Raw genomic sequence first — 25,739 nt, 5'->3', positions numbered from 1 at the left:
CAAATTTAACAAAAGCCAAATTTCTTAGTATATAAAGATAATTAAGAAAGTTTAGAAATCTAATGGACTGGATGTTCAAACTCATTTATAACTAAAGTGTCATGAATTCAAACATCAGGACATCATTTTCACATATTAGACTGTAAAACTGAATGTAGTAGAAAACTGAATGTAGTAGAAAAAACAGAAAGGACTGATGAGGGTGTGGGAAGCTGACACTCTTACAACTGGTGATAGGAGAGAAGAATAGTTCAGCTTTTCTGGTAGGTGGTTTGACTGTGTGTGTGTGTGTGTGTGTGTGTGTGTGTGTGTCCATGTGTCCAGTCATAAATGAAAAGACATACATTTGTTTACAAATTTTTCTTGCTGAATTGTTTTTGATAATTAAAGACCTATTTTTCATCAGTAGTGGAGTAATTAATGTGAGGCAATTCATCTGCTCCTCCTCAAAGTTTTACTTATTGATTAAAAATAATGAACTAGGTTTATGTATGGATGTCTCTAATATATTGCTAGTACATTGCAGAACAATTCACATGGTGCATTTGCAATTGCATTTTTAAAAAATCTAAAAGGTATACACATGCAAATATAAATACATTTGTATTTGCTAGGATATATAAGAAATTGGTAACATTGATTGATTCTGAAGGGGAAGACTGAAGAACTGGTATTCTTGGACAGACAAACATTTTTCTTTTCCTTAAACCCTATAAATCTATCGATTGCTTGATACATAAGTCAATTGCAAGTATTATTTTTTAATAAAAAGTTAACAATTTTCAAAAGTAGCATTATTAAATAGTGGAAACAGACTGTTCCTATTCATCTAAAATTAGAAGCTCCCCATTGGTCACTAGTCTGTCTATCCTGTCTTCACTCCACTTATTTCCACTTCTACCCCAAACATATATATTGTCTCTTCCATATGATAGTGCTACAGAATCTACAAACTGTCAATGGACTTGTTCACCGTACCTAAGAACATGAAAGTGAGGGCCTCCCTCTGAAGGTACTCTCCGGGCAAAGAAGAATTCAAGATGCTAGGAGAACTAATAGGACACAACAATGAAATAGATACAACAGAATAATCAAAATGGAAGTGAAGTGAGGCTGAACTAACATTGGATAGTTATGTAGAGAGAGAGATAGGGTGGCTCAGAGCATTAAGGAAATTCTTGTCTTTGGAGAAATGCCTCAGAGGACATCCCAGCTTGCTAGATGCCCCTAACAGAAAGATTCTCAGAGACTAGGGGCATGGAGCTGCCAAAATACGAGCATTCTGCTGCTTTGTTGGCCCAGATTTTTCCTACAGATTCCCTCTCTTCCCATCATGATACCAGGGGAGCCCAAGGGCAACAACTCATCCTAGTCATCATCTCTGCTTTATAGGGTTCCATTACCTTTGGTCACCTGAGTTAGCAACCCACAGATAATGAAGGTCAGCATCAGGATATTCATGGCTCCTGGGAGAGAGGAAGCTCTGTGTCCTGAGGAATACAGAACACTGCACAGCAAGGAATTTAAGTGGTCACCTTTACTGGTCTATCATGGGTGATGAACCAGAGAAGGGGAAAATGCCATGCCACCCAGATCACCAGACCATTAATTTGCAACACTGAGTGTGCATGACACAATAATGTCTGCTTCTAGAAATTATTAAAGAAAGCTGAGGCCTTATGAGATAAGCTATTATCCCGTAGAACTGTAAGGTCTGATGGAAAGAAACAGCCCCAAGAGGAAGTTTTTGTTAACTTTAGATGGGCTCAATTGTCCTTCTCCTCTGTCTGTATGCAGCACTTTGTACATACCCAATGACAGCAGAATGGTGTGTAAAGATATCACTTGTGGCAGTCCAATAGCTTACAACATCCGGTATTCACCTTTTCTTCTGAGTGATCACCCCAATATGAATTCCTGTGAAACAAGAAAGACACTTTTTAACTAATAAGTTCATAAGATTCCATCAATTATGAGACAGAAGGAATTTGGAATGAAAATAGTGAAAACAGGAAAACAGGTTTTATTGGTGCTCTTCTTTTTCCCGTTCCACTGTCCCATCAACTCTTTTCCCTCATTCAGAAATACAAATAAGAAATGAAATATTGAGAGAGAGGAAACATTTTAAAAGGAGAGGGAGAGAGAAAGAGAGAGAGGAGAGAGGCCCAATGTAACATTATGCCCCCCATCCCCACTACCAAAGGAGAAAAATATAGGAGACATTTGTGAAATTGCCCAGTAGGAGTGATCAGCATTTTATCTCCTGGAAGAGTTTGCTGAGCTGTATTTCTCCCACATATGTTTAATACCACTAGATACCAAGGAAATCAGGAAAATTTTTTAAAAATTTTCTAAACAGCTGCACTGTTTAGAAAAAAAACTGTAGCTCACTGCCTGTGTTCATTTAATTTTACATTAACATGCTCTGGAGGCTGACTGATTTTCAGTGTGAAAATACAATATACAAACTGTTCTTGGAATTATTTTTAAACAGAACTAACATCAGAATCATCTGAATAATCAGAATCATCTATTTTGGAAAAAACCGGATTCATTAAATGACTCTTTGGCCAAAAACTGTTTGAGAACAATGTTAACGTGGGAATGCTACGCTTTCTAGAATTTGACATTTTCAGCGATCAAGAATTTCTATATTTTGTAAATGGAAATACCACTGCTAACAACAAGATGCTATAAATAGAATGATGATTTGTGTTTTCAAAGTCGATATATTAGAACGATGTGAAAATAATAATAAAGGTGAGATATTTTGTGGCAAAGTTATCTCAGGGTAAACCCTGCAGCTGCAAGTGCCACCAGCGAGTATTCTGGGTGAAAATGGGAAAAGGGTTAAAAATGCAGGATGGCCAAAGCCATCCTAAGCAAAAAGAACAAAACTAGAGGAATCACATTACCTCACTTCAAATTATACTACAAAGCTATAGTAACCAAAACAGCATGGTACTAGTATAAAAACAGACACATAGAGCAATGGAAAAGAATAGAGAACACAGAAACAAGTCCACACATCTACAGTAAACTCATTTTTGACAAAGTTGCCAAGAACATACTTTGGGGGAAAAACAGTCTCTTTAAAAAATGGTGCTGGGAAAACTGGATATCCATATGCAGAATAATGAAACTAGACCTCTGTCTCTCACCATATACAAAACATTAAATCAAATGGATTAAAGACTTAAAGCTAAGATCTCAAACTATGAAACTACTATAAGAAACTGGGGAATCTCTCCAGGATGTTTGGGCAAAAATTTCTTGAGTAGCAACCCACAAACAAAGGCAATCAAAGCAAAAATGGACAAATGGGATCACATCAAGTTAAAAAGCTTCTGCACAGCAAAGCACACAATCAACGAAGTGAAAAGACAACCCACAGAATGGGAGAAAATATTTGCAAACGACCCTTCTGACAAGGGATTAATAACAGGAAATATAAAGAGCTCAAACAATTCTATAGGAAAAAAATCTAATGATCCAACTTAAAAATGGGCAAAGTATCTGAATAGATATTCTGAAAAGAAGACATACAAATGGCAAACAGGCAGATGAAAAGGTGCTCAAAATCACTGATCATCAGAGAAATGCAAATCAAGCTACAATGAAATATCATCTCACTCCAGTTAAAATGGCTTTTATCCAAAAGACAGGCAATAGCAAATGCTGGCAAGGATTTGGAGAAAGGGAAACCCTTGTATGCTACTGGTGTGAACGTAAGATAGTACAACCACTATGGAGAACAGTTTGGAGGTTCCTAAAAAAATGAAAATAGAGTTACCATACAATCCAGCAATCCCACTGCTAGGTACACACTCCCCTCCAAAAGGAAATAAGAATATTGAATAGATATCTTCACACCTGTGCTTGTTGCAGCACTATTCACAATAGCCAAGATTTAGAAGCAATGTAAGTGTCGATCAACAAATGAGTGGATAAAGAAAATGTGGAACTTATACACAGTGGAGTATTATTCAGCCATAAAAAAGAAAGAGATGCTGTCATTTGCAATAACATGGATGGAACTGGAGGCCATTATGCTAAGTGAAATAAGCCAGGAACATAAAGACAAATATTGCATGTTCTCACTTATTTGTGAAATCTAAAAATCAAAACTATTGAATTCAAGGGAGATAGAGAGTAGAAGGATGGTTATCAGAGGCTGGGAAGGGTGGTGGGCGTGTGTGGGAAGGTGAGGATGGTTACTGGGTACAAAAAATAGTTAGAAAGAATGAATAAGACCTGGTATTTAATAGCATAACGAGGTGACTATAGTCAAAAATAATTTAATTGTACATTTTAAAATAATAAAAAAGTATAATTAGATTATTTGTAACACAAAGGATAAATGCTTGAGGGGATGGATACCCCATTTTCCATGATGTGGTTATTATGCATTGCATGCTTGTATCAAAACATCTCATGTACCCCACAAATATAGACACCTACTATGTACCTGCAAAAGATAAAAATTTAAAAAAATACAGGGTGCTGTATTTTGGCAGGAGATAATACAGACTTACCCTTAGTATATTTATAGTTTTTCTGAGTTTTGTTTTGTTTTTGAAAAACAAGGAATCTCTAATGTTCTCATCTGTCAGAGATGTAGCGGTGAAGTTGGAGAAGTGAGTTTAAAAAGTAGAAGCTATAAAGGAAAACCAGGAGCTTGATTAAGAATTTTCTGTGGAGATAAGAAAAGTGACTCTCCAATTGAGAGATGCAAGATGATCTGCCAAAGTCAGAGATCATAAAGAGGTTGTCAGAAAAATGCATAGCAGCATGTGGGTGCTCTTGGGCCAGTCAAGCACCACCTACTTGAGAATACCACCAACCTGTGAGAATGACTTCCAAGGACAATGGCCACAGAGCCTTCCTTCCTTAGACTAGCTCAGCCAAGTCAGAGATGGATACCCCACCTCTGTGCATCTGGTTTTGTTAGTGTACATATTCTCTACTCTGCCATGGGTAGATACTCTGCCATTGGAGTATTGGGGTAGGGTAAGGTGACATAAGGATAAGGGGAGATGGAGAGAGAAGTTCTATATGGTGCTTTTTAGATTTTGTGTCACTAAGAAAATAATTATTAGTGATTTTAGTAATCTCCCTGAAAAATCAATAGAATTAACTATTTGAAAACCAATGGAAATAGAATCTCGGGACCAAGAAAAGTAGATTCAGCTATAAAATAGATTTCATGCTTGCACAGTTTGCATCAATTTTGCTATCACTGCACTTCTCTTTTTTTGAAATTTCTGTATTTTAAATAAATTTTTAAAATCTTACCACCCTTGGCCGGTCGCAGTGGCTCACACCTGTAATCCTAGCACTTTGGGAGGCTGAGGCTGGCGGATCACCTGAGGTCAGGAGTTCGAGACCAGCCTGGACAACATGGTGAAACCCTGTCTCTACTAAAAAATACAAAAATTAGCCGGGCGTGGTGGTGGGCGCCTCCAATCCCATCTACTCAGGAGGCTGAGGCAGGAGAATCGCTTGAACCGGGAGGCAAAGGTTGCAGTGAGCCAAGATTGCACCATTGCACTCCAGCCTGGGTGACAAGAGTGAAACTCCGTCTCAAAAAAAAAAAAAAAAATCGTATCACCCTTCTTCATTAGCCTGTATTGTGTATTGTTTATATTTCTCTGTGGGCTGTAATCAGATCAGAAGCAGAGGCACACGCTAAATGTTAAAAGTTGCTTTTATCCTGAGTTATATATTTATACAGATGTATCTCACCAGTGTCTTGGAAAGGACCTTCTAGATAATCTTAGATTGGATATCAAATATAGAGAATGGATATCGAATGCACAGCATAGCATAAAATCTTCACTGAGGCACAGCATACATGGTTGACCTGCCCATTTCTGTTGCTGATGTGTGGACATCCCTGTTTAATCACAGAACTCCTTCTTACTGAGGCTGAGCCTAAGTTCAGAATCCTTTCCAGGAAAGTTGGTGTCTTTATCATCTATAATCTAAGCCCAACCTCTACTTTACAGATGGAGAAACTGAGGCCGACATAAAGGTCTCAGTGTGATCCTCTAATGTGATCCAGGTTGTCAACATAAGCCGTGTCCAGAGAGACAATCTAATTCTAACTGCTCATTTTATAAAAGAGCACATTTGGTCCTCAAGAAGGAAAATGGTTTGCCCCAAAGTAAAGTAATATGCCCAAGGTCACACAGTTAAAGAGCATGAAGCAAGACTTTTTCATTCCAATGGAGAAAATTATCTGCCCATATAAGGGGGGAAAAAAACCCAGAAGGAAGGAGCAATGATAACAGCAGAGAATGTCCAGAAGTTACCACAATGTTCTGAGAAAGGATCACACCAGTGACTTTTGTGCGTGCGTAGTGGTGGTAGCATTCGTAATCAGGATCGTGTTCTCATCTCTAGAATGCATCTGCCCTCCAGGAAGACCATTAAGGAGCTGATATTACCAAATGTTTGAGTATAAGCTATTTGAAATCTGAAGATTGGGTGGTGTCTGAGTCTGAGACAGCTTCAGATAAAAATGTTTCTTTCTTTTGCTTTTTTAATTAAAAAAAGTTTTTAATCAGTCTGGGGTTGGGGAACACTTCTTATAAATGGAACAAAGATAAGAAGGATAGAAGGCATCATTACAAATAAGGCAATATGAAAGATATTGGAATGAAATTTTTAATAGAAAAAAGGGGAAAAACTTGTAATTTAGAATTTTTATGCCCAGTGAGAATATATGTCAAATATGAATATAAAATAAAGATATTTTCAGGCAATAAAAGCAGAGAATGTTCATCACTAACATACCTTCACTGCAAGAAATGTTGATGAAAGTTCTTTTTTTTTTAACTTTTATTTTAGGTTCAGGGGATATACATGCAGGTTTGTTACATGGGTAAATTGCTTGTCACTGGGTTTGGTGTAAAAATGATTTTGTCACCCAGGTAGTGAGCATAGTACCTGATAGTTTTGGTTTGTTTGTTTGTTTGTGATGGAGTCTTGCCCAGGTAATTTTTGTATTTTTAGAAGAGACAGCGTTTTGCCATGTTGCCCAGGCTGGTCTCAAACTCTTGAGCTCAAGCAATCCTCCTGCCTGAGCCTCCCAAAATGCTGGTATTACAGGTGTGAGCCACCATGCCCAGCCTATTTCTCCTTCTTTTATGAAGCTTAGTTTTGCAGGATATGGAACTCTTCACTGAAATTTCTTTTCTTTAAGGATGCTAAAAATAGGCCCCTAATCTTGCTTGGTTTGTAAGGTTTCTGCTGAGAAGTCTGCTGTTAGTCTGATGAGCTTCCCTTCATAAGTGACCTCAGGCTTTTCTCTAGCTGCCCTTAAGATTTTTTTCTTTCACGTTGACCTTGGAGAATCTTATGACTATGTGTCTTGGGGATAGTTATCTTGTAGTTATCTCACAGGGGTTATTTGCATTTCTTGAATTTGCATGTCAGCCTCTCTAGGGAGATTGGGGAAATTTTCATGGACTATCCTCAAATATGTTTTCCAAGTTACTTATTCTTTCTCCTCTTTCAGGAATGCCAATAAGTTGTAAGTTTGGTATCTTTACATAATCCCATATTTTTTAGAGGTTTTATTTTTAATTTTTTTTCTTTAGTTTTGTCTGACTGTGTTGATTCAAAGGACTGATCTTTGAGCTCTGAGATTCTTTCCTCAACTTGATCTATTCTGTTGTTAATGCTTCTGAATGTATTACAAAATTCCTATAATGAATTTGTCAATTGCAGAAGTTTCTTTTGGTTCTTCCTTAAAATGGCTATGTTATCTCTGTACTCTTGGATTGCTTTACTGGCTTCCTTGGACTGGGTTTCAACTTTCTCCTGAATGTTGTTGAGCTTCCTTACCTTCCAGATCATGAATTCTATGTCTGTCATTTCAGCCATTTCAATCTGATGAGAGCTAGTATGATTGTTTGGAGGTAAGGAGACATTCTGACTTTTTGAATTGCAAGAATGTGTGCTGATTCTTTCTGATCTAAGACAGCTGGTGTTACTTTATCTTTTTGAAGTTACTATCATTTGGTTTTGACTTTTTGTTTTATTCTTCTTCATTTTCCTTGATATTTTGACAGTGATGTATGTTGAATATAGCTGGCTTTTTTCTGGGTGTTTTCAGAGGGCCAAGTCTCTATGCCAGGTCTTTATTTTTGACTATGTTCCTGCATTGGGTTTCACTGGTAGTGTGTGCTGAAACAGTATTTGTTTGGCGGTGTAATTCAGGCTGCAATCCAGTGGGCGGTGCTTAATAGTAAAGGCCAGCAGATAGGCTCTTAGCCACACTTAGCTTAAGATTAGGTCCCGATGTGTGATGTTCCCCTTCCTGTGTCCATGTGTTCTCATTGTTCAATTCCCACCTATGAGTGAAAACATGCAGTGTTTGGTTTTTTGTCCTTGTGATGGTTTGCTGAGAATGATGGTTTCCAGCTTCATCCATGTCCCTGCAAAGGACATGAACTCATCATTTTTTATGGCTGCATAGTATTCCATGGCACCAGGGCCTGTTGTGGGGTGGCGGGAGGGGGGAGGGATAGCATTAGGAGATATACCTAATGTTAAATGACAAGTTAATGGGTGCAGCACACGAACATGGCACCTGTATACATATGTAACTAACCTGCACGTTGTGCACATGTACCCCACAACTTAAAGTATAAAAAAAAAAAAAAAGATTAGGTGACCAGGAGACCTGCAGCTCCCCTGGGGCCCAATGGTTCTCTGTGCTTGGCAGAGTCAGCGTGGGTTGTGAAGTATATCTGCAAGTGGTCTGTTGATTCAGGATCAAGGGCAGAGGATCCTAGGCATGGCAGTGTTGCTGTGGGTGTGCAGCTGGTCTAGCACCTGCGACCTAGGGTTTCTTGCCAAGCAGATGACTGTGGGGACCACTCAGCTCAGGCTCCCTGACCAGGTTTCTTTCTAGCATTTGCCCCATAGCTGGCCCAACCAGCTAGTTTTGTCTCAAGCCTTCTGCACCCAGATCACTGGTCTGTCAGTTTTTCCCGGACACAAGGCTCCCTTAGGAAGATGTTGTGGCTGACAAACAGGTTACACCTTTCCCTCACCAGTCTTGTAGAGAGAAGCACATCGAGCTCCTGTACCAGCCCAGAAACCCATGCCTCACTTTTCTCAGTGTTCTGAGAGTGGGAGCTTCTCCCCTACTCAGGCCCTGGCCACAGATCTCAGCCCAATATTCCAACTTGTGTGTTCAAACATTTGGGAGTTGGGACCACGCCCAAGGCTTTGTTCTGTGGCCCCTCGTGGTCCAGCACCATTTGTGCCAGGGGGGACAAAGTGCTTCCAGGCCACTGGCAAAGTACTCAGGTGTAGCAGTAGAGGCTGTGCTGTGTGCACACAAGAGTGGCCAGGGTGGAGCCTCGGGATCAGTTGGATAGTGGTGTGCACAGATCAGACACACCCAGGTCCCATGAGGAAGTTAGCTCTGCTCTCTCCCTGCCCAGCAGTCAGCAAGGGCTAGAGCCACTCTGAGCAAGATGGAGAGCCTGCCTTGGTGGATGGGCACCTATGGTTGTGTTTTGTTGCAACTGTCCCACTCACAAAACCTGGGCTCTGCACAGGCTTGAGCTCTGTATCTGCCTACTCTCCAGGCAGCTCCCCATGTCAATTCAAATGTTCATGTGGTTGATGGGATCTCTTAAAGCTAGGATCCCAGAGGTCCATGGTGGGAGTGTGTCACCTGGCAGTTCCTTCACTCTCTCCTTCCTTACCACCTGTTTAGGGCCAGGATCTGGTCCTGGCACTCAGCAACTCTATAGGGTTCCAAGCTTCCTTCCTCTTCCACCTCTGGATCTGAGTCACCTCTCTATTAACTTTCAGTTTTTTCTCTTAAAAAATCTGTTCAAAGTGGGATAGTTTACTCAATATTTGGTTTCTCTCGGTAGGAGAGGCACTTCTCCCAGCTGTGTCTGGTTGGCTGTCTTATCCCCCACTTTTGACATTTTAACAATATTAATTCTTCCAATTCATGAATGTGAAATATTTTTACATTTATTTGTGTCTCCAATTTCTTCAATGTTTTCAAAGTTTCTGTGAACAGATCTTTTATATCCTCGGTTAAATTATTTCTAATAATTTTTTGTACCAATTGTAAATAGTTTCTCTTGATTTCTTTTTCAGATTGTTTTATTGTACTGAAATTCTGCTGATTTTTGCATGTTGATTTTGTAACCTGCAACTTTACTGAATTTGTTTATTAGTTCTAACAGGTTTATTTGGTGGAATCTTTAGTGTTTTCTTTATACAAGATCATGTGTTCTGAAGCAGAGACCATTAACTTCTTCCTTTCTGATTTGGATGACCTTTCTTTCTGTCTTTTGTCTAATTGCTCTGGCTAAGACTTTCAGAACTATGTTGAAAATAAGTGGTAAGAATGAGCATTCTTGTATTATTCTTGATCTTGGAGGAAAAGCTTTCAACTTTTCACCTTTGAGTATGATATCTGTGATCTTGTCATATAAAGCCTTTATTGTGTTGAGGTACATTCTATATTTATTTGTTGAGAATTTTTATCATGAAAAGATGCTGAATTTTGTTAAATGACTTTTTTGCATCTATTGAAATGATCATGTGGTTTTTGTCCTTCATTCTGTTAATGTGGTGCATTGCAGTTATTGACTTACATATGTTGAACCATCCTTGCATACCAGGGACAAGTCCCACTTGACCATAATGAATAATCTTTTTAATGTGCTGCTGAATTCAGTACACTGGTATTTTCTTGAGTATTTCTGCATTTATATTTATCAGGGATATTGGCCAGTAATTTTCTTTTCTTGTAGTATCCTTATCTGGCTTTGGTATCATGGTAATGCTGGCTTTGTAAAATGAGTTTGGAAGTATTCCCTCCTCTTCAATTTTCTGTAAGAGTTTAAGAAGAATTGATATTAGTTCTTTTTTAAGGGTCTGGGATAATCCAGTCATGAAACCATGTGATTTTCGGCCTTTCTTTGATGGTAAACTTTTTATTACTGATTCAACCTCCTTAGTTGTTATCAATCTGTTCAAGTGTTCTGTTTCTTTATGATTCTGTCTTGATGGTTGCGTGTTTCTAGGAGCTCATTCTTTTCTTCTAGGTTATCCAATTTGTTGGTGTACAATTGTTTATTGTAGCCTCTTAAGATCTTTGTATTTTCATGGTACTAGTTGTAATGTGTCCATTTCATTTCTGATTTTATTTGAGTCTTCTCTCTTTTATCTTAGTCTGGCTAAAGGTTTGTCAATTTTACTTATCTTTTTAAAAACTTAATACTTAATTTGTTGATCTTTTCTACTGTTCTTCTAGTGTTTATTTCATTTATTTCTGTTCTGATCTTTGTTATTTCCTTCCTTCTACTAACTTTGGGCTTAGTTTGTTCTTTTTTTAGTTCCTTGATGTGTAAAGCAGGTTTGTTATTTAGATTTCTTTTTTTTTTTTGGATGAAGGAATTTGTTGGTATAAACTTTCTTCTTAAAACTGCTTTTGCTACACCCCATAAGTTTTGGTATGTTGGGTCTCTATTTTTGTGTGTCTGTGGATAGTTTTAAATTTTCTTTGTAATTTATTCTATAATGCATTAGTTGTTCAGGAGAATGTTGTTTAATTTCTACATATATGTAATTTTCACAATATTTCTATAATCATTAATTTCTAGTTTCATACCAATGTGGTCAGAAAAAAATAGTTGATATGATTTCAGTCTTCTTATTTGTTGAGACTTGTTTTGTGGCCTAACATATGACTTATGCTGGATAATGATTCACGAGCAGTTCAGAAAAACGTGTATTCTGCTGCATTTGGATCTACTGTTCTGTCTGTTAGGTCCATTTGGCCTAAAGTGTAGTTTAACTCCATTGTTCTCTTTCTGATCTTCTGCCTGGACGATTTGTTCGTTGTTGAACATGGCATATTGACGTCCCCTACTATTATTGCATTGCCATCTATTTCTCCCTTCAGATCTATGGATATTCACTTTCTGTATCTAATTGTTCTGATGTTGTATGCATAAATATTTTCAATTGGCATGTGTTCTTGATAAATTGACCCCTTGTCATTATATAACAACCTTCTTTGTATCTTTATATAATTTGTGGCTTAATATCTATTTTATCTGATGTAAGTATACCTACCCATGCTCTCTTTTGATGTCCATTTGCATGGAATATTTTTCCATCTCTTCACTTTCAACCTATGTGTGCCCTTCAAGGTGATGTGAATCTCTTGTAGGAGATATATAGTTGGGTCTTTAAAAAAAATTCATTTAGCCACTCTATGTGATTTTATTGGATAATTTAATCCATTTACATTCAATGTAATTATTGATAGATTAGGACTACTGCTGCATTGTTAATTGTTTTCTAGTTGTTTTGTAGATCTTTCATTCCTTTCTTGCTATTTTGCTACCTTCCTTTGTAGTTTGATATCCATAGGGCATAATTTAAAGCCTTTTTTTTTTTTTGAGATGCAGTTTCACTCTTGTCACCCAGGCTGGAGTGCAATGGCGCAATCTCAGCTCACTGCAACCTCCACCTCCTGGGTTCAAGCGATTCTCCTGCCTCAGCCTCCCAAATAGCTGGGAATACAGGCACCTGCCACCGTGCACAGCTAATTTTTGTATTTTTTGGTAGAGACGGGGTTTCACCATGTTGGCCAGACTGGTCTTGGACTCCTGACCTCAGGTGATCCACCTGTCTTGGCCTCCCAAAGTGCTGAGATTTCAGGCATAAGCCACCACGCCTGGCCTAAAACCTTTTTTAAAAAGATCTTTTCTGTATTTGATATAGATTTTTCTTGTGGTTACTATGAGGCTTATATAAAATACACTTATAACAGGCTATTTTAAACTGATAGCAACTTAATTCTGACCACATTAAAGACTCTATACTCTTATTCCACCCCCATTTTTTATGTTGCTGATGTCACAATTTGCATCTGTTTATATTGTGTATTCCTTAACAAATTATTGTAACTATAATTATTTTTAATAGTTTTATTTTTTAGCCTTCATACTAAGTATATGTGATTTGCATACCACCATTTCAGTATTAGAATATTTTGAATTTGGCTATGTACTTACTCTTACCAATGAGTTTTATACTTTCATATGTTTTCATGTTAATAATTAGCATCCTGTTCTTTCAGCTTACCATTTCTTGTAAGGCAGGTCTAGTGGTGATGAACTTCCTCCGCTTTTTTTTTTCTGAGAAAATCCTTATTCTCCTTCATTTCTGAAGTATAGCTTTGCCAGGCAATGTATTCTTGATTGGTAGTTTTTTTATTTTCTTTCAGCACTTTGAATAAAAAAAATGCTACTTTTTCTTGGTCTGCAAGGTTTCTGCTGAGAAATCTAGTAATAACCTTATTTAAATCCCCTTATATTTGATATTTGATATGCTTCTTTCTTCTTGCTGGTTTCAGGAAACTTTTGTCTTTGATTTCTCTTCCCCCTTTGATTTTTGACAGTTTGATTATGTCAGCGTAGTTTGATTGAATCTGAATGGAGACCTTGGATCTTATTGTACCTGAATATTTATATCTTTCCCCAGATTTGGAAAGTCTTCTGCTATCATTTTTTAAAATAAGTTTTCTTCTCCTTCATCTGTCTTCTCTTTCTTGAATCTTATATTTTGAGTATTTGCTCTTTTGATGCTGTCCCACAAATTCCATAAGCTTTCTTCATTCCTTTTCATTTTTCCCCTCTGTATATTTTTAATTAAACTCTAAGTTCACAGATTCTTTCTTCTGTTTAAATAAGTCTGCTGTTGATACTCTGTATTGCATTTTTCATTTCATTCATTGTACCCTTCAGCTCAAATATTTCTTCTTTTATGACTTCAATGTCTCTGTTGAATTTCTAATTTTATTTGATTATTATTTTCCTGATTTTTATTGCATTGTTTGTATTTTCTTGAAGTCACTCGGTTTCTTTGTCATGCCATTCATATATCTCCATTTCTTTGTGGTCAGCTACTGGTAAATTATTGTAATCTTTTGATGGTGATATGTCTCCTTGCTTTTTTATGTTTCTTGTTTCCTTATGTGATATTTGAGCATTTAATGAAATAGTCACCCCTTGCAGATTTTATAGGCTGGATTTGCTTTGGAAAGTCCTTCCTTTGTGGGTGTGAGGTTACTTGCTGGGTGAGGTGCTACGATTCTGACAACAGTGATGGTGCAACTATGTCAGCTGAGTTCAGTGTTGATGATAATTGCAAGTGCCCTCAGCAGTCAATACTGTGCATATCTGCGGTGGCAACAAGGGCTGTTTTGAGTCTTCAGTGGTAATGGCTGCTCCTGATCTCTTTCACTCCCACCAGGAAATTGTCCCTGAGGGGTTCTCTCATGGCATTGGTCTAGCTCATGGTAGCAGTGACATCATTGTCTAATAAGTGGTGCTTGTGGAGTAACTTCAGAGCTGAGGCTTGAAGCATGGACACACATGGAAGGGATAAGGCTCTGTATTCCAGAGCAGTAATAGCACTGATGCCTGGGGTGCTGGCATTCTGACTGCTGCATTGGTAATGATATGTGAGGTACAAGTGTTTGTAGTGAAGCCAGGGAACTGAGGATAGCAGCAGAGAATGTGTAGAGTTTCAATGGTTCCAGGGTCTGTAGTGATAGCCACAGTTTCATTGCTGATATTGGTGAATTGAGAATTTTTCAATATCATTGATTTCTAAAGAACCAACTTTTTATGTTTTTCTTGTTTTCTTGTTCTTCATTTTATTTGTTTCGCTCTTATATTTATTATTTTATTTCTTCTGCTTGCTTTGGGTTATTTTGCTCTTTTTTTCTAGTTTTGAGATAGGATCTTAGATTATTGGAATATTTCTTTTTTATTATAAGTGTTTAGTGCTATAAATTTTCTTCTAATTACCTCTTTAGCTGTAGCCCACATACTTTGGTAGAGTCTATTTTATTTTTTATTCGGTTCAAACGTATTTTTACTTTCTTTGAGACCTCCTGTTTGTCCCATGGATTATGTAGAAATGTGTTTTATGATTTCCCAAGAGTTTGGAGAATTCCTGTTTATAGCATTGTTCAGTTTTTCTGTATTCTTGCTGTGTACTACTTCTATCAACTGTTGAGAGTTGGATGTTAAAATCCTAAGTATAATTGTGGATTTTTTCTATTTCTACTTTCAATTCTGGACATTTTTATCTTGTGATTTTTGTTTTGAGATGGAGTCTTACTTTGTCACTCAGGTTGTAGTGCAGTGGCCTGATCTCAGCTCACTGCAACCTCTGCCCCACGGGTTCAAGCAATTCTCCTGCTTCAGCCTCCCGAGTAGCTGGGACTACAGGCACGTGCTACCACGCCTGGCTAATTTTTTGTATTTTTAGTAGAGATGGGGTTTTACCATGTTGGCCAGGCTGGTCTCAAACTCCTGACCTCAGGTGATCCACCTGCCTCGGCTTCCCAAAGTGCTGGGATTATAAGCATGAGCCACCATTCCCGGCCTCAATTCTGGACATTTTTCTTCTGTGTTTTTTGCGGCTATAATTTTTGGTAATACTCATTTATGATTATTATGTCTTCCTGGTGGATTAACTTTTTAAAATCATTATGTGAGTCCTTCTGTGCCTCTAATCATGTTCTTTGCTCCAAAATTTATTTATCTTGTATTAATATAGCCACTCCTGATTTTTGTATAAAGTTTGCATGTATCTTTTTTCATCCTGTTACTTTTATTTTTTTATCCTTTTAATTTACCTAAGTCATTGTATTTGAAATGAGTTTTTGTAGATAATATGTTTTTGAACCATGTTTTTTTCATTTATTTCAGTATCTTTCTTAAAATTGGTGAATTTTGGTCATACACATCTGAGGTAATTATTGTTTTTTCAGGGCTTAAACCTGCCAATTTATTATTTGTCTAGACTTAGGCTAGATTTATTTCCATTGATTTTGAGTATATCACTTTGTATAGTTTTTTTAGTGTTAGCTCTAGGTATTATAAGGTACTTATCATCGTCTACTGACATAGACATTTCAGCACTTCAAGTGAACTGTAGAACTTTTCTACAATTATGTCTCTTACCTCTCCACCTTTAAGGTACATTTATTTTAAATATTTCCTGTACACACATTGAACACCTCATTACTTGGTATTATAATTTTTGCCTCAGCCATCAAATGTTATGTAAGAAACTCATAGGAAGTATAGTATATTGTAGTAATTTTATTTTTCCCTATACTGATCTTCTGTCTGAAGGTGTAGACACCTTTGTCTTTATTATTAGCTGTCTTATGAGAGAACTTTATTTACCCATTCTTTAATGATAGATTTGTTGGCAACAAATTCTTCATTTTACTTTGTATAAGAATGTCTTTATTTTTCCTTCATTCCTGAAAGATTCTGTCACCAGATATAGAATTTACAGTTAAGCTTTCCTTTTTTTTTTAAACCTTTTAAGTTCAGTGGTACAAGTGCAGGCTTCTTACATAGGTAAACTTGTGTCATGGGGGTTTGTTGTACAGATTATTTCATCACCCAGGTACTAAGCCTAGTACCCATGAGTTATTTTTCCTGATTCTCTCCCTTTCCCCACCTTCCACCCTCCGAAAGGCCCCAGTGTTTGTTGTTTCCTGCTATGTGTCCAAGTTTTCTCATCACTTAGCTGCCACTTATAAATGAGAACATGCAGTATTTCGTTTTCTGTTCCTGTGTTGGCTTGGTAAGAATAATGGCTTCCGGCTCCATCCATGTCCCTGCAAAGGATATGATCTTGTTCTTTTTAATGGCTGCATAGCTTTCCATGGTGTATATGTAACATTTTCTTTATCCAGTCTATGATTGATGAGCATTTAGATTGATTCCGTGTGTTTGCTTTTGTGAATAATGCTGCAATGAACATATGCATGCATGTATCTTTACAATAGAATGATTTATATTCCTTTGGTTATATACCCAGTGATAGGATTGCTGAGTCAAATGGTATTTCTGTATTTAGGTCTTTGAGGAATCACCACACTGTCTTCCACAATGGTTGAAGGAATTTACACTCCCACCAACCAATAATAACCATTCTGACTGGTGTTAGGTGGTATCTCATTGTGGTTTTGATTTTCATTTCTCTAATGATCAGTGATGTTGAGGTTTTTTCATATGATTGTTGGTCACGTGTATGTCTTCTTTTGAAAAGTGTCTGTTCATGTGTTTTGCCCACTTTTTTATGGGGTTTTTTCTTGTAAATTACTTTAAGTTCCTTATAGATGCTGAATATTAGACCTTTGTTGGATGCATAGTTTGCAAAAGTTTACTCCCATTCTATAGGTTGTCAGTTTACTCTGTTGATAGTTTCCTTTGCTGTGCAGAAGCTTTTTACTTTAGCTTAATTAGTTTAATTTAGCTTTTCAGTTTAATTAGATCCCATTTGTCCATTTTTGCTTTTGTTGCAATTGCTTTTGGTGTTTTCATTATGAATCCTTTGCCCATGCCTATGTACTGAATGCTATTGCCTAGGTTGTCTTCCAGGGTTTTTATATTTTTTGGTTTTACATTTAAGTCTTTTAATCCATCTTGAGTTAATATTTGTATATTAAACTGGAAGGGATCCAGTTTCAATATACTGCATACGGCTGGCCAGTTATCCCAGCACCATTTATTGAATAGGGAATCTTTTCTCCATTGCTTCTTTTTGGTCACCTTCGTTGAAGATTAGATAGTTGTAGGTGTGTGGTCTTATTTCTGGGTTCTCTATTCTGTTCCATTGGTCTATGCATCTGTTTTTGTACCATTACCATACTGTTTTGGTTACTGTAGCCCTATAATATAGTTTTAAGTTGGGTAGCATAGTGCCTCCAGCATTGTTCTTTCTGCTTAGGATTGCCTTGGCTATTCGGGCTCTTTTTTGGTTCCATATGAATTTTAAAATAGTTTTTTTCTAGTTCTGTGAAGAATGTCAATGGTAGTTTAATAGGAATAGCATTGAATCTATAAATTGCTTTGGGCAGTATGGCCATTTTAATGACATTGATTCTAGGAAGAATCAATCCATTCTAGGAAGAATTCATGAGCATGGAATGTTTTCCCATTGGTCTTTGTCATCTCTGATTTTTTTGAGCAGTGGTTTGCAGTTCTCCCTGTAGAGATCTTTCACCTCCCTAGTTAGCTGTATGCCTAGGTATTTTATTCTTTTTGTGGCAATTGTGAATGAGAATTCCTGATTTGGCTCTTGGCTTGACTGTTGGTGTATAGGAATGCTAGTGATTTTCACACTTTGATTTTGTATCCTGAGAGTTTGCTGAAGTTGTTTATCAGCTTAAGAAGCTTTTGAGCTGAGACTATGGGGTTTTCTAGATATAGGATCATGTGATCTGCAAACAGGGATAGTTTGACTTCCTCTCTTCTCATTTGGATGCACTTTATTTTTCTCTCTTGCCTGATTGCCCTGGCCAGAACTTCCAATACTATGTTGAATAAAAGTGGTGAATGAGGACATCCTTTTCTTGTGCTGGTTTTCAAGGGGAACGCTTCATCTTTTGCCCATTCAGTATGATGTTGGCTGTGGGTTTGTCATATCTCTAATAACTTGATAAATGTTGCGCCACAATAGTTTTGGTCTATATGGTTTCAGAGGCAAAATCCACTGTCATTTAAATTGGCATTCCCCTATAAGTAATGTGTTGTTTCCCTCTGCTTGCTTTAAAATTTTTTTCTTTGTCTTTAGGTTTCAGTAGTTTATTAGGTTGTGTCTTGGCATACATTTATTTGGATTTTCCTATTTGGATTTGATCATCTTCTTGAATCTGTAGGTTTTTGTCTTTTGCCACATTTGGGACTACTTCAGCTGACATTCTTTTCAAATACTTCTTATGCCCAACCCTCTCTATCCCCTCCCCCTGGACTGGGATAATTTCAACTTTTGATATTGTTGCATGGGGTAACAGACACAGAAGGATGCTTCTTTTCTGTTCTGCATTGGAATATTTGTAGCATCTGTCCTGGATATATGCAAGACAATAAGGAAACCCAGAGAACTGAGACCCACGGAGTTCCTTAAGTCTTGAGGACTATAAGTAGTCCACTGTATTCTTTCCACATTTCAGAGTATTCCTATGCTTGTTTATTGTATTATGTTCAGGATTTTTGAGAGGTAAAAGGGAGGACTTAGGAAAAATGCCCTATTTCATCTTAGTGGATCTGGAAGTCAATTTTATTTGCTTTGTTTTTGTTTTTCCTATCACACTCTTAGTGAACAGGTTCAATTTGGTAACTCATTTTTTTTTATTTCTGTAAATTTTTCTTTCTTGTTTAAGGATTTCTTCCACTCCATTCTATCATTTCCCCCTCTTTACTCTCCTATTTAATTGATTTAGAAAGTTCTTGATCTGTTCCTCATAGTTCTTAACATTTTTTCATACTTTCTATTCTAATGTAATCTGCATTTTTTCCATCCAGCTTTTCCTAATAAGTTACTCTCTAGCTGGCTTTATTACAAAATTAACATACATATTAAAGTTTATACTTTAACAGTTAAGTTTTTAATCACTAATATCTCAATACTGGTCCTTTTCATGAGCACCTGGTTTATTTCATGGATGTACTATCCTCTTATCCTTTTGAATATATTAATTACATGCCTAATTAATGAGGGAGAGAGTGGGAGCTATTGTTCTCTATATTCTGCACTATTTTTAGTAAGAGGAAGTTAGAGATAAAGGCTGCTTAGTGATGTTACTTGGGACCTGTTCTGGGCATGTCAGCCATCCAAGCTGCACCACTGCTGCTTTTTGGAGACAGACGCTACTTTCCCTTTCTCTGTTGCAGTGTCTCATGGAGAGGGCTTGATATGCTCATTTCAAACTGCAGCATTCGACTTCAGTATTCCAGTTAATTTCCTGTTGTTGGTCCCACAGCATCTCCTCCAAACACGTGTCATCTCTGTGGATAGAGCACCTTCTCCACTTCCTACAGTTGCACTCTGTCATAATCCTCCTAGGTTTCAGAATGTCTTTTCAATCTGATCTCATCAATGTTATGTTTTCAAAAACATTCTCTGCTTCAATGATATGCCTATCAAATATGTTTAAGCATGGTTTTATATTAATTTACTTGTATTTATGTTTTTTTCTGTTTGTTTTTTATAAAAAGAGACAGGTTCTCGCTATGTTGGCCAGGTGGATCTTGAACTCTTGGCCTCAAGCAATCCTCCTGCCTTGGCCAACAAAAGTGCTAGGATTACAGGCATAAGCCACTGTGCCCAGCCTGTTTTTATGTTTTCATTGTCATTTCTAGAATACTCGAGTGAAAGATAAGACTTCAGTGCATGTACAGTCCACTATTACCCGCCACCTTTTCTAGATTTTTATTAAAGAAAGTGTTTAATTTTTATATTAATGTTACACCCAGAAATCTTACAAAATTATTTTATTCTAAAATCTTCTCATTTATCTTTTGGCTCTTCAACTGCTTTATTATTTACATTTAACTCTTAATCAATCTAAAATTAATTTTGGTAAAAGGATAAAGGAAATTAAAGTGCTGAAACTGAAAGCGGGTGACTATTATAATCTTCTCTTATAAGATCAATAATACATGGAATAAAGAATCACCTAATTTTTCCAGTTTCTTCTAATTTATCATTAATGATGAAGTTTCTTTTATTTATTTTATTCTGACAGAAATAAACCTCGTTCAATTTTAAAAAATATGAAAAGACAGGCAAGCTAAAAGAAATTGAGTAACTTCCCCCAAAGTATTGTTTACACCCTAATATAGAGTATTATGTGTGTGTGTGTGTGTGTAGATAATAATGATACATTCATGTTTTTATTCTTTCAACAAGTATTTATTGAGTACCTACTTCTACCTATTCTGGTCAAGGAGCTAGAGACAAAGTAGTCATAAAAACAGAAATAGTTGATGAAGTTTAACACACAAGAAAATAAAACGTCAGATCTGTTACCTCAAGAAATATGCACAGAATAGACTCTAGATATCTAATTTTTGGTTTTAGTTTGTTCTCAAAATTGAAATGATACTCTTTCTAAAGTTATTAAGTTACATTTCTTCACTTAATAATATATCATAACCTTTCATATAAAGGTGCCCTAAAATAATTGATAGCCCCTCATATTTAACTGAAGACACTAAAGAAAATGAAAACAAAGAAAGAAAACAACACTTTTAAAACTTTAAGAAAAGACCATATTTCTTTTTTTAAGTTCAGGGGTACATGTACAGGTTTGTTACATAGCTAAACTTGTGTCATGGGGGTTTGTTCAGATTATCTCATCACCCAGGTATTAAGCCTAGTACCCATTGTTTATCTTTCCTGATCCTCTATGCACGCGTATGTTCATTGCAGCACTATTCCCAATATAAAAGACAGAATCAACCTAAATGCCCATCAATGATAGATTGGAGAAAGGGCTATATTTCTAAATCACATTTGATCTATAACACATAATCTATTCACAAGTACAATAGGCTGAAACATAAAACATGAAAAATGTTGCCTTTTATAAATTAAGGGTTTATTATTCTTATATAACATAAAATCAAGGAATGCTATAATAGCTTCACAATGATATCAAGTATGAGGCAATTTCTAGTCTTTTTTTTAATACATTCCTAGACTGTGCTTTTGCTGAATGTTTGCAAGATGGCTGCATTGACTCCAACATTTTGACCATGCTTCATGCAGAAGATAGCAGAAAGGCAAAGGCTAATGGACAATGCCTCTTAACTACTTTTTTCCTCTCTTTTAAGGTTCTTACCAGATGCCCCACCAAAAATATTATGCTTAATATCATTGACCATAACTGCATCACATTTCACCACTGTGGATTTGCAAGGTTTGGAAAAGTGGTTTTACATGGACATACTGCTTCACCCAAACTGTCATTCTGACTCCACTGGAGTGGAGTGGAGTGGATTGGAATGGAATGGAGAGGAGTGGAATGCAGTGGAGTGGGGTGTAACGGAAAGGAGTGGCATGGAATGGAAAGGAAGGGAATGGAATGGAATGGAGTGGAGAGGAATGGAATGTAGTGGAGTGGAATGGAGTGGATGGGAGCAGAATGGAGTGGAGTCAAATGGAGTGGAGTCCAGAGGAATGGAGTGGATTGGAATAGAATGAAGTGGAATGTAATGGAGTGGAGTTGAGTGGAATGGAGTGGTAAGGAGTAGAGTGGAGTGGAGATGAGCGGAATGGAGTGGAGTAGAGTGGAGTGGAATGGAATGGAGTGGAGTGGAATAGAGTGGAGTTTAGTGGAATGGACTGGAATGGAATGGAGTGGAGTTTAATACAGTGGAATAGAGTGGAGTGGAGTGGAAAGGAATGGAGTGGGGTGGAATGGAATTGACTGGAGAGGATTGGAAAGGAAAGGAGGGGAGCGGAGTGGAATGGAGAAGAAAGGAGTGGTAAGGAGTGGAGTGGTATGCAATGGAGTGGAGAGGAGTGGATAGGGATGGAGTGGAGTGGAGTGGAATGGAGTGGAAAGGAGGGGAAATAAGTGGAGTGGAATTGAAGGGAATGGAATTGAGTGGAATGGAATGGAGTGATATGGAATGGAATGGAGTGAAATGGAATTTCATGGAATGGAGTGCAGTGGAATGGACTGGAGTGGAATCGAGTGGAGTGGAGTGGAATGGAGTGGAGTGGAATGGATTGGATGGGAATGGAGTGGAATGGAATGGATTGGAGTGGAGTGGAATGGAGTGGAGTGGAATGGAGTGAGTGGAGTGGAATGGAGTGGAGTGGAGTAGAATGGAGTGGAGAGGAATAGAATGGAGTGGACTGGAGACGAGTGGATTGGAATGGAATAGAGTGGAATGGCATTGAGTGGAGCGGATTGGAGTGGAGTGGAGTACAGTGGAGTAGAGTGGAATGGAGTGTAGTGGAATGGAGTGTTGGGTAATGGAATGGAATCGACTGGACTTTAATGGAATGGAATGGTGTGGAGTGGAGTGGATAGGAATGGAGTGGGGTCGAATGGAATGGAATTGAATGGAGTTGAATGGAGTGCAGTGGAATGCATTGGAGTTGAATGGAGTGAAGTGGAGTGGAATGGAATGGAATGGAATTTAATGGAATGGAGAGGAATGGAATCGAACTGAAATGTGTGGCATGGAATGGAATGGAGAGGAATGGAATGCCATGGAGAGGAATGGAATTGAGTGGAATGGAGTGGAGTACAGTGGAGAGGATTGGAATGCGGTGAACTGGAATGGAGTGGAGTGGAGTGGAATGGATTGGAGTGGCATTGAAAGGAATCGAATGGATTGTAATGGAATGAAGTGGTGTGGAATGGAATGGACTGGAGTGGAATGGAACGGAATTCAATGGAGAAGACTGGAGTGAAGTGGAGTGAAGTGTAGTGGAATGGAGTGGAGGGGAGTCGAGTGGAGTGGAGTGGAATATAGTGGAGTGGAAAGGAGTGGAGTGGAGTGGAATAGAATGGAATGGAGAGGAGTGGTGTGGAGTGGAGTGGAATGGAATGGAATGGAGTGGATAGGAGTGAAGTTGAGTGGAGTGGAGTGGAATGGAATGGTGAGGAATAGAGTGGAATGGAGTTTAGTGGAATGGAATGGAGTGGAATGGAATGGATTCGAATGTAGTGGAGTGGAATGGAGTGGTTTAGAAAGGAGTGCAGTGGAGTGCAGTGGAATTAAAAGGAAAGGAATGGTATGGAATGGTATGAAATGCAATGGAATAGAATGGAGTGGAATGGAATGGAGCGGAGTGGAATAGAAAGGAGTGGAGTGGAATGGAATGGAGTGGAATGGAATGGAGTGGAGTGGAGTGGAGTGGAGTGGAATCGAATGGACTGTAGCGGAAAGGAATAGAATGTTGTAGAGTGGAGAGAGGTGGAGTCGAGTGGAGTGGAGTGCAGTGGGTGGAATGGAATGGAGGGGTGTGGAGTGGAGTGGAAGGAACTGTAGTGCAATGGAGAGGACTGGAATGCAATGGAGTGGAATGGAATAGAATGGAGTGAAATTGAGTGGAGTGGAGTGAAATGGAATGGAATGGAGTGGAATGTAGTGGGAGGAGTGGAGTGGAAGGGAATGGAGTGGAGTGGAATGGAATGCAGTGGAATGGAATGGAGTGGAGTGGAATGGAATGGAGTGGAATTGAATGGAATGGAGTGGAGAGGAATGGAATGGACTGGAGTGGAAGAGAGTGGCGTGGATTGGAATGGAATGGAGTTGAGTGGAATGGAAAGGAATAGAGTGGAATGGAGGAGTGGAATGGAGAGGAGTCGAGTAGAGTGGATTGGAGTGGAGTGGAGTGGAAGTGAATGGAATGGAGTGGAGTAGATTGATGTGGAATGGAATGGATTTGAGAGGAGTGGAATGGAATGGAATGGAATGGATTGGAATGGAGAGGAATGGAATGGAATAGAATGGAATGAAGTGGAGTGGAGTGGAGTTTAATGGAATTGAGTGGAATGGAGAGCAGGGGAATGGAATGGAGTGGATTGGAATGCAATGGAGTGGAATGGAAGGGAATAGAATGAACTTGAGTGGAATGGAGTGGATTGGAATGGAGAGTAGTGGAGTGGAATGGAATGGAATGGAATAAAATTTAATGGAATGGAATGGAGTCAAATGAAATGGAGTGGGCGGCAGTGGAGTGGAATAAAATGGAGTTGAGTGGAATGGAGTGGACTGGAGTGGAATGGAGAGGAGTGGAGTGGAATGGAGAGGAGTGGAGTGGAATGGAATGGAGTGGAGTGGAGTGGAATGGAATTGGGTGGAATGGAGTGGAGTTGCATGGAACAGAGAGGAATGGAGTGGAATGGATTGGAGCGGAATGGAATAGAGTGGAGTGGAACACAGTGGAGTGGAGTGGTATGGAGTACAGTGGAGTGGAATGTAGTGGAGTCAAATGGAGTGGAGTGAAGTGGAATGGAATGGAGTGGAATGGAGTAGAGTAGAATGGATTGGAGAGGAATGGAATGGAGTGGAATGGAATGGAATGGAGTGGAATGGAATGGAATGGAGTGGAGTGGAGTACAGTGGAGTGGAATGGAGTGGAATGAAGTGGAGAGCAGTGGCGTGGGGTGGAATAGAAAGGATTGGAGTGAAATGGAATGGATTGGAGTGGAATGGAGTGGAGTGGACTGGAGTGGAATGGAATGGAGTCAAGTGTAGTGTAGTGGAATGGAATGAATTTGAGTGGAATGGACTGGAAAGGAATGGAGTGGACTGGATTGGAATGGAATGGAGTCAAGTGTAGTGTAGTGGAATGGAATGAATTTGAGTGGAATGGACTGGAAAGGAATGGAGTGGACTGGAATGGAATGGAATGGTGTGGATTGGAGAAGAGTGGAGTGGAGAGGAGTGCAGAGGAAAAGAGTGTAGTGGAGTGGAATGGAGTGGAATGGAAAAGAATCGAGTGGAGTGGAGTCGAATGGAGTGGAATGGAGTGCAATCGAATGGAGTGGAGTGTAAGGGGGTGGAGTGAAGCGGAATGAAGTCGAGTGGAGTGCAGTGTAATGGACTGGAATGGGATGGAATGGAGTGGAGTGGAGTGGAATGGAATGGAATGGAATAGAATGGAATTGAGTGGAGTGGAGTGGAGTGAAATGGAATGGAATGGAATTCAGGGTAATGGAGAGCAGGGGAATGGAATGGAGTGGATTAGAATGGAATGGAGTTGAGCGGAATGGAATGGAATGGAATGGAGGGGAATGCAATGGAGTCGAATGGAATGGAATGGAGTCAAATGGAATGGAATCGGAGGCAGTGGAGTGGAATAAAATGGAGTGTATGGAATGGAATGGAATGAAG

General features: G+C 38.4%; 1 protein-coding gene across 1 annotated transcript in view; it reads right to left on the bottom strand.

Moving 5' to 3' along the window:
* LOC117977852 (beta-defensin 125-like) overlaps nucleotides 1-20,629 on the bottom strand; it is a 34,235-nt gene extending 13,606 nt beyond the window's left edge. Inside the window, exon 1 of the mRNA XM_055117369.2 lies at nucleotides 1,404-20,629. Within this exon, the coding sequence (XP_054973344.1) occupies nucleotides 1,404-1,461 (58 nt within the window). The 5' untranslated portion in view covers nucleotides 1,462-20,629. The remainder of the gene's footprint in view (nucleotides 1-1,403) is intronic.
* Nucleotides 20,630-25,739: the final 5,110 nt, after the last annotated feature.

Source organism: Pan paniscus, chromosome 11 (assembly GCF_029289425.2).
Source record: "Pan paniscus chromosome 11, NHGRI_mPanPan1-v2.0_pri, whole genome shotgun sequence".
In the NCBI taxonomy this organism is placed as follows: domain Eukaryota; kingdom Metazoa; phylum Chordata; class Mammalia; order Primates; family Hominidae; genus Pan; species Pan paniscus.
Note: the sequence above shows the minus strand (reverse complement) of the source record. Positions and strands in the feature narration are given on the sequence as shown.